This window comes from Hemiscyllium ocellatum, chromosome 40, assembly GCF_020745735.1.
Source record: "Hemiscyllium ocellatum isolate sHemOce1 chromosome 40, sHemOce1.pat.X.cur, whole genome shotgun sequence".
Classification (NCBI taxonomy): Eukaryota; Metazoa; Chordata; class Chondrichthyes; order Orectolobiformes; family Hemiscylliidae; genus Hemiscyllium; species Hemiscyllium ocellatum.
The window spans coordinates 2290066-2302876 of record NC_083440.1 but is presented as its reverse complement, the minus strand read 5'-3'; the positions used below and the strand labels follow the sequence as shown (position 1 = coordinate 2302876).

At 50.6% G+C, this 12811-nt stretch overlaps 1 protein-coding gene across 1 annotated transcript in view; it reads left to right on the top strand.

Annotated features, from left to right (window-relative positions):
* The first annotated feature begins 4823 nt into the window (after positions 1–4823).
* The window catches only part of pold4 (DNA polymerase delta 4, accessory subunit), a 34559-nt gene continuing 26571 nt past the window's right edge, over positions 4824–12811 (top strand). The window contains exons 1-3 of the mRNA XM_060853403.1: positions 4824–5241; positions 5432–5527; positions 8207–8318. Coding sequence (XP_060709386.1) covers positions 5151–5241; positions 5432–5527; positions 8207–8318 — 299 coding nt within the window. The 5' untranslated portion in view covers positions 4824–5150. The remainder of the gene's footprint in view (positions 5242–5431; positions 5528–8206; positions 8319–12811) is intronic.

Below are 12811 nucleotides of genomic sequence, written 5' to 3'. Positions count from 1 at the left end.
TATCTGCATGGAGATCTTGCCCCACTCTCCTCTGCTCTTAGCTGCTTCCCTCACAGCCCCTCTCGCTGTCCCTCCATCCAGCCTGGGGCACTCACATCCCTGTCACCAGCAGCCTACAAGCTCCTGAAATATGAGAAGTGTTTTTTTTTGTACTAGCTCGGGCCCCCCTCCCATTCCCGTGGTTTTTGTTTAATCCCCTTTCTTACGACAGTGTTTCAATTTCTCATCTGTCGACAGCTTTTCAGCTCAACTTTCCTCTCAACAAGTGTCTCCACACCGCAGCGAGAGAGAGAGAGAGAGAGAGAGAAAAACAGACAGTGGCCCCATCAAACCCTTCCAGGATAGGGTTAGATAAAGTTCCCTCGGTTCTGTCTGACCCTGAGCTCACCCACTCTGTAACCACTGTCAACACTGAAACTGTGCCTGGGATGGAAACACTATTGAATAGGTGCTGATTAAGAGACAGTTCAAAGCAGACTGAGTATCCAAATGCTTTATTCCTGATGAAGGCCTTTTGCCCGAAACAGCGATTTCGCTGCTCGTTGGATGCTGCCTGAACTGCTGTGCTCTTCCAGCACCCACTGATCCAGAATCCAACTGCAACAGATAAGTTATTGAGAAGCTCTGTAGTCACATCCCAGCATTTATCACTCATATCTACTTGACCTAATATTTGTAGCAAGCTGCCATCTTTAAATTTCGGGGCCACTTCCTGGAGAAGGGCTCACGCCCGATACGTCGATTCTCCTGCTCCTTGAATACTGCCTGACCTGCTGCGCTTTTCCAGCAACACACCTTCAGCTCTGATCTCCAGCACCTTCAGTCCTCACTTTTTCCACTTCTTTTCGTACTCTGGGATATGGCATTTTCAGGCCCCGGGAGTCTGTCAACCTTTAACCCCCATCAATGTCTCAGCACCATTCTCTCATTAAGATTGATTTCTCTCAATTCTGCCTTCTAACATTGCTGGGATGTCACTTGTGCCTTTTATTCTAAAGATTAATCCATTTCCTTTCATGTATCGATAGAGTTTTTTACAGTCAGCATCTGCGTTTCCTGTAATTTTACACTCATACTCTACTCCCCCCCCGACTTGGTCAAACTTTTTCCTCTTTTGCTGAATTCTAAAATGCTCCTATTTTCTGCCAACCTTAGATGTCTCCTCTTCCGATCTAATACTCTCCCTGAGTTCTTTGTAAGCCACGATTGAGGGACCTTTTAGATCGGCTTCAGACAGGAATGAATAATCAGGTAAAAAAAACAATGACTGCAGATGCTGGAAACCAGATTCTGGATTAGAGTGGTGCTGGAAAAGCACAGCCGTTCAGGCAGCATCCGAGGAGCAGGAAAATCGACGTTTCGGGCAAAAGCCCTTCATCAGGAATACAGGCAGACAGCCTGAAGGGTGGAGAATGGTCCCTCCTCTCGCTTATCTCTCCCTCTCTCTAAGTTCAGGCTCTCTGCCTTTATTCCTGATGAAGGGCTTTTGCCCGAAACGTCGATTTTCCTGCTCCTCGGATGCTGCCTGAACTGCTGTGCTCTTCCAGCACCACTAATCCAGGGATGAACAATTGCTTAATTCAACAAAAGTGATTCGAGGGGCGAAAGTGATGCCAGTCCAAAGGCTGGGACACAGTCGGTCAGCCACTGGGGACATTCCATTCAAGTCACTCTCCATATCACTGAGAGAGAGAGGTGGGGATGAAGGGAGATGAATGTGGGTGGCATTCCTGTTCCTGTCGGTTGAGGGGAAGTGTCCCGAGTGAGTGAGTAGGGGCAGGGTTAATGGTTGGGGGGGTTGTGGTAGCTGTCAGTGACTGAGCAAAAAATGAAAGTGGAGCGTAAGCTGTGGTGGGAAATGTGTGGGGTAGCAGGAATGAAGTGAGCGTGAAGTATTGCGGTGGAGATGATGGCATTTATGCAGGCAAAGTGAGGAAGGTCATTATTGATCTTCTTAGAAACCTAGGAGCAGGGGATAGGCCATTGAGATCCCTAAGGCCTACTCCATCGTTCAATGAAGCCTTGGTGATCATGGCTGGACTCCACATTACCTAGTTTTGTACCTTATCCTTAAACATCTTTGCTTAATAAAACTCTATCTAGCTCAGATTTAAACGAACAACTGAAGTGAGTTCCAAACCTCAACCGACCATTTTGTATAGAAATGAAAAGTGTGGTGCTGGAAAAACGCAGCAGGGCGGGCAGCATCCGAGGAGCAAGAGAATCGACGCTTCGGGTATAAGCCCTTCTTCAGGAAGCCCATTCCTGGAGAAGGGCTCATGCCCGGAACGTCGATTCTCCTGCTCCTCGGATGCTGCCCGCCCTGCTGCGCTTTTCCAGCACCACACTTTTCAACTCTGGTCTCCAGCATCTGCAGGCCTCACTTTCTCCATCTTGTGTAGAAATGCTTCCTTCCAGAATGGTCAGGAGGAATAATTCATGTTTATCTACACTGTCTTTTCCCATTAATAGCTTGAAAACTTTGATCAGATTACTGCTTAACCTTCTAAATTATGGAGAAAACAGGCCATAATTTTATCCTCAATACATAACCTCTGAAGTCCTGGTATCATTCTTGTAAATCTATGTTGTATACCTTCCAAGGCCAATCTATTCCTTTTAAGATGTGCCCAGATCTGCTCACAATAATTGAGGTGGGGTATAGCTAGGTTTTGCAGAAGGGCAGCATAACGTCTGCGTCCCTATACTCCAGGCCTACAGCACTGGCACAAGGAATAAACTCAGATCATGGGGTGACCTCCTGTTGTGCCCTTCTCTGCTGGTCCTAGAAGAAGGACCCCAGCTCTGTGCTGCCCTGTCCAGCAGGAGCTCTGGGTCACTGCCCAGGGACAATGCCACCAGGTCTGGGGTTAATGTCAGCAAGGGGAGAGGCCAGCTCCTGGCCCCAACATTACCTGGGTCACTGCCCAGGGACAATGGCACCAGGTCTGCGGTTAATGTCAGCAAGGGGAGAGGCCAGTTCCTGGCCCCAACATTACCTGGGTCACTGCCCAGGGACAATGGCACCAGGTCTGCGGTTAATGTCAGCAAGGGGAGAGGCCAGTTCCTGGCCCCAACATTACCTGGGTCACTGCCCAGGGACAATGGCACCAGGTCTGCGGTTAATGTCAGCAAGGGGAGAGACCAGCTCCTGGACCGACAGTGTCTGTCCCAGTCGACAAAGGCAGATGGGAGGCTAGAGAATTCAAGGATATCCTGGCGGTGGTGAGATACCCCAGGAATGGAGTGGGGATAGAATCAGTAAGAGAGAGAGGGGCACTGTTATTATACAGAGAGAAAACTTGCTTGGACTCATGGCGAGAATCCACCTAAAAATAACACAACGCAACTCACACTTCACGAAAACCACAAACATGTGTGTGTGTATGTGGGAGAGAGAGAGAGAGAGGGTGAGAGAGGGAGAAAGACAGTGATACAAAGAGACAGCAACAGACAGACAGGGAGAGGGAGAGATGGGTGGGAGAAACAGAGACAGAGCGTGAGACAGGGAGAGATTGGGAGATACCGTGTCAGGGAGAAAGACATTGACAGAAAGACAGAGACAGACACACACAGTGACAGAGAGATGGAGAGACAGAGACTGGCAGTAACAGAGACAGAGGGATAGAAAGAGAGATTGAGGGAGACAGAGGTGAGACAGAGAGACAGGCAGAGAGACGAGACATTGACAGACACAGGGACAGAGACAGTGACAGATTGCCCGAGTGAGTGAGGCAGACACACACAGTGGCAGAGAGTGTGAGACAAACACACACAGTCACAGAGACTGTGAGACAGACACAGACAGTGACAGACAGTGTAATACAGACACACACAGTGACACAGATTGTGAGACAGACACACACAGTGACAGAGAGTGATAGACAGGTAGAAACAGTGACAGAGAGTGTGAGACAGACACACACAGTGACAGAGACTGCAATACAGACACACACAGTGACAGAGAGTGTGAGATAGACACACACAGTGACAAAGAGTGAGAGACAGACACACACAGTGACAGAGGGGGAAAGACAGACACACACAGCGACAGAGAGTGTAATACAGACACTCACAGTGACAGTGTGAGACAGACACACACAGTGACAGAGAGTGTGAGACAGACACACACAGTGACAAAGAGTGAGAGACAGACACACACAGTGACAGTGTGAGACAGACACACACAGTGACAGGGAGTGTGAGACAGACACACACAGTGACAGTGTGAGACAGACACACACAGTGACAGAGAGTGTGAGACAGACACACACAGTGACAGTGTGAGACAGACACACACAGTGACAGAGAGTGAGAGACAGACACACACAGTGACAGTGTGAGACAGACACACACAGTGACAGAGAGTGAGAGACAGACACACACAGTGACAAAGTGTAAGGCAGACACACACAGTGACAGAGAGTGACAGACACACAGTGACAGTGTGAGACAGACACACACAGTAACAGAGAGTGTGAGACAGACACACAGAGTGACAGAGAGTGTGAGACAGACACACACACTGACAGTGTGAGACAGACACACACAGTGACAGAGAGTGTGAGACAGACACACACAGTGAGTGTGAGACAGACACACACAGAGTGAGAGAGAGTGTAATACAGACACACACACACAGTGACAGTGTGAGACAGACACACGCAGTGACAGAGAGTGTAATACAGACTATGTCTCTCAGTCTATCTCTCTTTCTCTGTCCGTCCTTTCCCTCTCTCTCTCTCTCTCTCACACACACACACACTCTGTGCCGAGCTCCTCCCCTCTCTGGAGAGGATTTTACTTCCGTATTTTGACAGCAGGTTCAGGAAGCGGGAAGTCCAGCTGTGGTCAGATCACAAAAACCTGCTCCTCACCACTCTCCTCGCTCTGCCTGACTGCCTCTCCATCACATCTTCCTGTACCTCTCCCTCTGGACTTGGCGTTCCCTCCGTCCAGCTCGCCTTCCATCCTCCTCAGCTCTCCTTCTCTGACGTCTCCCTCTGCCACACCGCTACCCCCACCCCCTGACCTTCTCACAGCGACCCCTCTCTCTCTCTCTCTCTGCTCCCCAACCTTTCCTCTCTCGCCTGTTCCCTCTCCACGCTAACCCCACCCCTGGACACGCTGTCTGGGGTAGGGACGACAGGATGCAGTCACAGGTCACCCGCAAGTACCCTGTGGTCAAGAGGGGGCAGAGGGCAGAGGCCCCAATACAAAAGACAGAGACAGGCAACGCCGGTGAGTGGGAGGAGAGGGTGACAGGGTGGAGGGGAGAGGGACAATGGGGGAAAGGGGTGGCATTGGGTGTGCAGCAGCGAGCTGGAACGTGAACGTGGATGGCTTAGTTGGTGACAGGCCCCTTGGCCTGACCATTCACCCGGGCTACATTCCCACCCCACCACTGACCTCCCCTCCTCCTCCTTCACAGGCCTCACAGACAGAGCTGCAACTCTGTGCCCGAACGGGGACCACCTCGAGATACTCAAGGCCTTTGACTTACATTGGGAGTACGGCCCATGTTGTGGTAGGTTACAGCCTGACCATCTCTTTCAGGTTCCGCCTCGGAACACTCCAACCCCAGGGCACCAATGTGGGTTTCACCAGTTTCCTCATTTCCCCTCTCCCCCCCTCCCCCACCTCACCCAGCTCCAGCCTTCCAGCTCAGCACCACCCTCGTGACCTACCCTACCGGCCTATCTTCCTTTCCACCTATCCACTCCACCCTCCCCTCTGACCTATCACCTCCATCCTCACCCCCATTCACCTATTGTACTCTTTGCTACCCTCCCCCCTGACCTATCACCTCCATCCCCACCCCCATTCACCCACTGTACTCTCTGCTACCTTCCCCCACCCTCCCCTCTGACCTATCACCTCCATCCCCTCCCCCATCCACCCATTGTACTCTTTGCTACCTTCCCCCACCCTCCCCTCTGACCTATCACCTCCATCCCCACCCCCATTCACCTATTGTACTCTCTGCTACCCTCCCCTACCCTCCCCTCTGACCTATCACCTCCATCCCCACCCCCATTCACCTATTGTCCTCTCTGCTACCTTCCCCCACCCTCCCCTCTGACCTATCACCTCCATCCCCTCCCCCATCCACCCATTGTACTCTCTGCTACTTTCCCCCACCCTCCCCTCTGACCTATCACCTCCATCCCCTCCCCCATCCACCCATTGTACTCTTTGCTACCTTCCCCCACCCTCCTCTCTGACCTATCACCTCCATCCCCTCCCCCAGCACCCACTGTACTCTCTGCTACCTTCCCCACCCTCCCCTCTGACCTATCACCTCCATCCCCACCCCCATTCACCTATTGTACTCTTTGCTACCCTCCCTCTGACCTATCACCTCCATCTCCACCCCCATTCACCTATTGTACTCTCTGCTACCCTCCCCTACCCTCCCCTCTGACCTATCACCTCCATCCCCACCCCCATTCACCTATTGTACTCTCTGCTACCCTCCCCCACCCTCCCCTCTGACCTATCACCTCCATCCCCACCCCCATTCACCCATAGTACTCTCTGCTACCTTCCCCCACCCTCCCCTCTGACCTATCACCTCCCATCCCCACCCCCATTCACCCATTGTACTCAATGCAACTTTCCCCCCCCCCCCACCCCCCCCCCCCCCCCCCCCCCCCCCCCCCCCCCCACCCCCTCAGTTATCACTCCACCCTGTAGGCTCTCGGCCTGTATTTTTGAGGAAGGGCTTTTGCCCGAAACGTCGATTGCCCTGCTCCTGGGATGCTGCCTGACCTGCTGTGCTTTTCCAGCCCCACACTGATCTACACTCTGGTTTCCTGGATCTGCAGTCCTTGTTTTTACCAAATCTCTTTTCGCAACTGCAGTTGGCCAAGGCCATTCTGCCCCTTGGAACTACATGGAAAGAGCCCCCGATCAACACCACCACTCAACCCCTCCCCCCCGGCAACTACCACCACCAGCATCACCATGGCCTACTCTTCCCCACACTCTCTATAACTCACTTGCTGCAATGGAGGAGGCCTCGAACACTTGGTGTTCAGGCAACTCAACACAAGGCTCCAGACAGAACCAGCAGCATGGTCCCTCTGGGGTCTCTCTTGAAGAATTCCCTCTCGCTTCAGTCCCATCTCACTCACCCGCCTCTGAATGCAGGATAATATTTTGTTCCCTGCTTTTGGCCAGCCCACATGCATGTAGATCCCAATAATTGCCAAATGCCACACATTCCCAGGTGTCTCACATCCCCAGTAACTGTCAGATGTGAGGGAACGCCAGACTGAGAGCAGAAGGAGTTCACAATGACACTGAATTCAAGTGCAAAATAATCAACAGATACTATTCAGAAACTCTATACTCTTCACCTCTCTCTATCTCTGTAACCTCTTCCAACTCCATCAATATTCACAATCTTCCCAAAACTCACTAACTATTCACCCTGACTGACTAGGATCTAGAACGTGCTGCCTGAGAGTCTGAGGGAGGGAAGGTCATTTGTGGGGTTAGGGTGTGGGACGTGCTGCCTGAGAGTGTGGGGGAGGGTCATTCGAGGGGTTAGGGTGTGGGACGTGCTGCCTGAGAGTCTGAGGGAGGGAAGGTCATTTGAGGGGTTAGGGTGTGGGACGTGCTGCCTGAGAGTGTGGGGGAGGGTCATTCGAGGGGTTAGGGTGTGGAACGTGCTGCCTGAGAGTGTGGGGGAGGGAGGGTCATTCGAGGGGTAAGGGTGTGGGACGTGCTGCCTGAGGGTGTGGGGGAGGGAGGGTCATTCGAGGGGTTAGGGTGTGGAACGTGCTGCCTGAGAGTGTGGGGGGAGACAGGGTCATTCGAGGGGTTAGGGTGTGGGACGTGCTGCCTGAGGGTGCGGGGGAGGGAGGGTCACTCGAGGGGTTAGGGTGTGGGACGTGCTGCCTGAGAGTGTGGGGGAGGGATGGTCATTCGAGGCTGTAAATGGAATTAGGTCAAGATCTGAAAAGGGGACTGGATGGAACAGTTACCCAGTAAATTGCTCCCTTAGACATTCAGAGTAAAGAGCCTCACTCTGCCCTTCTCTTGGAAACACCACTTCCAATCACTTTATTGTAGTTTAGTCTGATCTTTCTTCTTTTCACTGGACACCAGTACATTCCACAGGGTCAAGTGCTATGCGTGTTGTGAATGGTTGCCCAACACTGTGCCCGTTTCCACTCTCCCACCGTCCCCACCTGCACAGGTATCACGCGGATGGAGAGGTGGGAACGAGCCCACCGGATGGGCCTCCGGCCTCCGCAGAACGTGAGGGAACTCCTCCATCACCATCAGATGGATACCAAATATCAAGAGAGGTTAGTGTTTTCAATTCGTAACTGAGCATCCGCGGGTCTTTCTGTAGTGGGAGCACAGAGGGAGGGAAGGGGGTGAACATATTTCTACACCAACCATCGTTGTTGTAAAAACTGGCCATGACCGAAGTGGGCAGCCAGGAGGCAGCTACAGTTTAGCACATGGAATACAAACACAAACAGAGTGTTCTTAAACTGAAAGGTGGCTGCAGGACACTGCGATACAGACAGATCCAGGTATCTGGGACATGGACCGCAACAAATTCGAGTTTTATTTGCCAGGATGAGCTGGCAAGATGGATACAGGACTGGCTTAGTCCTAGGTGAGAGAAGGCAGCAGTTGAAGGACGCTGTTTGAAATGGAGGACTGTGACCCGTGGTGTCCCATGGAGACCGGTGCCGTGAGCTCTGCTGTTCATGATCAACGTAAATGATTTGGAGGAAAGCGTAGCTGCTCTAATCAGTAAGTTTGCAGACGATACAAAGACTGGTGGAGTTGTGGATAGTGAGGAAGATTGTCAGAGGATACAGCAGGGAAAAAAAATCAGCAGGGGCAGAAAGATGACCGATGGCGTGTCATCCAAACAAATGTGAGGTGCTGCGTTTTGGAAGGTCAAGTACTGGTGGAAATTATACAGTGAGTGGCAAAACTCTTAGGGGTGCTGCAACGCAGAGGGCTCTGGGTGTACAGGAGCCCAGAACACTGACGGTGGCAGCACCATGTAGATAAGGTTGTCAAAAAAAGGCTTTTGGAAGGGATGTTGAATATAAGGATAGCCAAATTATCATGTAGCTTTGGTTCAGCCACACTTGGGAGTATGGTGTACAGTTCTGGTCTTCAGGAATTCCTGATGGAGAAGTTACTCTCAAAATGTCCAATCCCCTGCTCCTCAGATGCTGCCTGACTGACTGTGCTTTTCCAGCATCACAATCTTTGACTCTGATATCCAGCATCACTTCCTCCCACAGTTCTGGTCACCATACTACCAGGAAGAATTGGGCGGCACGGTGGTTAGCACTGCTGCCTCACAGCAGGTAGAGACCTGGGTTCAATTCCCGCCTCAGGCGACTGACTGTGTGGGGTTTGCACGTTCTCCCCGTGTCTGCGTGAGATTCCTCTGGGTGCTCCAGTTTCCTCCCACAGTCCAAAGATGGTTAGGTGAATTGGCTATGCTAAATTGCCCATAGTGTTAGGTAAGGGGGTATGGGTGGGTTGCACTTCAGCGGGTCAGTGTGGACTTGTTGGGCCGAAGGGCCTGTTTCCACACTGTAGGTAATCTAATCTAATCAAAAAGACGGTATAGACAGGATGTTGCCTGGTATGGGTGACTTTTAGCTATGAAGAAAGGTTGAATAGACTGGGTTTTTTTTTAATCTCGAACACAAGAGTTTGAGGGCGACCCCAATAGACATTGGGGAAAGTATGCTTTTCCCAGGGTGGAGGGGTCATTACTAGGGGACACAGGTTCAAGGTGCGAGGGGAGGGGAAGTTTAACAAAGACGTGCAAGGTCCGTTTTCTACACAAAGGGTGGTGAATGCCCGGAACGCACTGCCAGAGGAGGTGCGGGAAGTAGACACAATAGCAGCATTCAAGAGGCACCTGGACAAGTCCCTGAATAGGAAGAGGACAGAGGGATATAGATCCTGTAAGTGAAGACAGTTTTATTGTGAATGTGCAAAATGTGGCATTGCAGGGTGGGGGGGCTTAAGAACCCGTTCCTATGTCGTATTGTTCTCTGCTTTTTGTTCGGGACTCTCGGAGCAAGGTGATGAAACTGGAGAGGGTGCAGAGATTTATCAGGATGTTGCCTGAGGTGGACAGTTTCATTTATGAAGGGAGATTGGTCTGACCGGGGTCATTTTCCTCAGAGCAGAGAGATTAAAGCAGGGCATGTTTTGATGTATATAAAATCATGTGGTTGTGGAGTATAAGGTCGTCAGACACAGAATTTATAGCAAAAGTTTACAGTGTGATGCAGATGAAATTATATATTGAAAAAGACCTGGATTGTTTGTTAAGTTTCTCATCTTTTAGAAAGTTAAAAATCACACAATACCAAGTTATAGCCCGACAGGTTTATTTGAAAACAATGGCTTTATCAGGAGCATGGCCCCAAAAGCTAGTGCTTCCAAATAAACCTGTCGGACTATAACCTGGTGTTGTGTGACATTTAACTTTCTAAAAGATGGGAGACTTAACAAACAATCCAGGTCTTTTTCAATATATAGATTACAGTGTGGAAACAGGCCCTTCGGCCCAACACGTGCACACCGACCCATTCCCCTACACCTGACACTAAGGGCAATTTAGCACGGCCAATCCACCCCGACCTGCACACTTATATACTGTGGGAGGAAACTGGAGCACCCGGAGGAAACCCACGCAGACACTGGGAGAACGTGCAAACGCCACGCAGTCACCTGAGGCAGGAATTGAACCCGGGTCTCTGGTGGTGTGAGGCAGCAGTGCTAACCACTGAGCCACCATGCCGACCACAGGCACTGTGTGGTTTTTAACTTTGTCCACCCCAGTCCAACACCGGCACCACCAAATCACCTTTTAGAGTGACCATGTTGGTTTCACTTCTTTCATATATAATCCCACATTTTTTTTAAAAGTTACATTCTCAAGTGAACTTTAACGATAGGTGACATGTTGGCCCAGATAATGCATTGAAGGTGTGAGGTGCCCTGTGTGAGGCTGTCTGTGCCCCAATGATTCTATTTCTAAAAAAAGGGATTTACATAATCTTACATAGATTCATGCAGTTTTTGAGCAAAATAAAATCTAATATTCACCCCACAAACTTATATGTGTGTGTGTGTGTGGTGGGGGGGGGCATGAGTGTCTGTGAGAGCGCGTGTATATGTCTATGTGTTTGAGTGTGAGTGTAAAGGGGTCTAGGGCTGTGAGAGGGTGTGTGTGTGTGTATGAGAGACAGCTTGTGTATGAGAGAGGGTCTGTGTGAGTGTATGGGTCTGTAGGGATGTGTGTGTGTGTATATGGGTCTGTAGGTGTGTGTGTGTGTGTGTATGAGAGACAGCTTGTGTATGAGAGAGGGTCTGCGTGAGTGTATGGGTCTGTAGGGGTGTGTGTGTGTGTGTATATGGGTCTGTAGGGGTGTGTGTGTGTGTGTGTGTGTGTGTGTGTGTGTGTGTGTGTGTGTGTGTGTGTGTGTGTGTGTGTGTGTGTGTGTGTGTGTGTGTGAGAGAATATAGTGCAGTAGGGTCACCTCTGGTGTGACATGAACCCAAGGTGCCGGGGTCCCATCCCCATTGGTATCGGACTTGGCTATCAGCCTCTGCTTGACCACTTTGTGTTGTTACCTGTCCTGAAGTCTACCTTGGAGGATGGGCATCAGAAGGTCTAAGGTTGAAGTGTTCTCCGACTGGGAGGGAACACTCCTGCCTGGTGATTGGTGGGCAGTGTCCATTCACCTGTTGCTGTAGCCTCTGCTTGATCTCGCTAACGGACCATACCTCAGAGCGTCCTTACCTGCGGCGTGTGAGGTAGACAGTGTTGGCCAAGTCACACGAGTACAGAATTTCAGCTGCATCACACTGTAAACTTTTGCTGTAAGTCCTGCCTTACGATCTTATACACCACAACCACCTGATGAACGAGCGTCGCTCCGAAAGCTAGTGCTTCCAAATAAACCTGTTGGACTATAACCTGGGGTTGTGGGAGCTTTAACTTTGTCCACCCCAGACCAACACTGGCACCTCCAAATTATAAAATTATGAGGGGCATAGATGGAGATAGAGCATGAATCGTTTTCTTTTGATGGAGAGATCAATGACTGTGGGTAGTGATTGAAAGTCAGGGGCTGGAGGCTTAGAAGAAATGTGAGGAAAAGGCTTTTCATCGAGAAGATAGTGCAAATCTAGAACTCACTGCCAGAATGATAGCTGTGTCCAATCCACATTTCCCAGCTCCTGCCTAATTCTGACCTAATTGGCCTTTAACCTCTTTCCTTCGGACCACTCTCATCTTTATCTACGAGTATTCTTAAACTTACAGAATTGTAGTCACTGTTCCCAAAGAAATCCCCCACCACAACGTCTCCCACCCGTCCTGGCTGGTTCCCCAGCACCAGGTCCAATATGGCCCCTTCCCTCGGCAGACTATTGACAAACTCTCCTGGACGCTTCTTACAAATTCTGACCCATCCAGACCTCTGACACTCAGCGTATCCCAGTCAATGTTGGGAAAATTAAAATCTCCCATCACCCCCACCCTGTTTCCTCGACAGCTTTCCATACGAAACGTTTGCAGCAAAAACTTCCAGCTCGGCGAGCAGAACCACAACAATTTCCATAATCTGTTTACCTGTTTGTTGTAGTTGATGGTAAAGATTCATCTTGGAGTGCAGTTACTAGCGGTGTTCCACAAGGATCTGTTTTGGGACCATTGCTGTTTGTCATTTTTATAAATGGCCTGGAGGAGGGGCTTGAAGGCTGGGTGAGCAAGTTTGCGGATGACACGAAAGTCAGT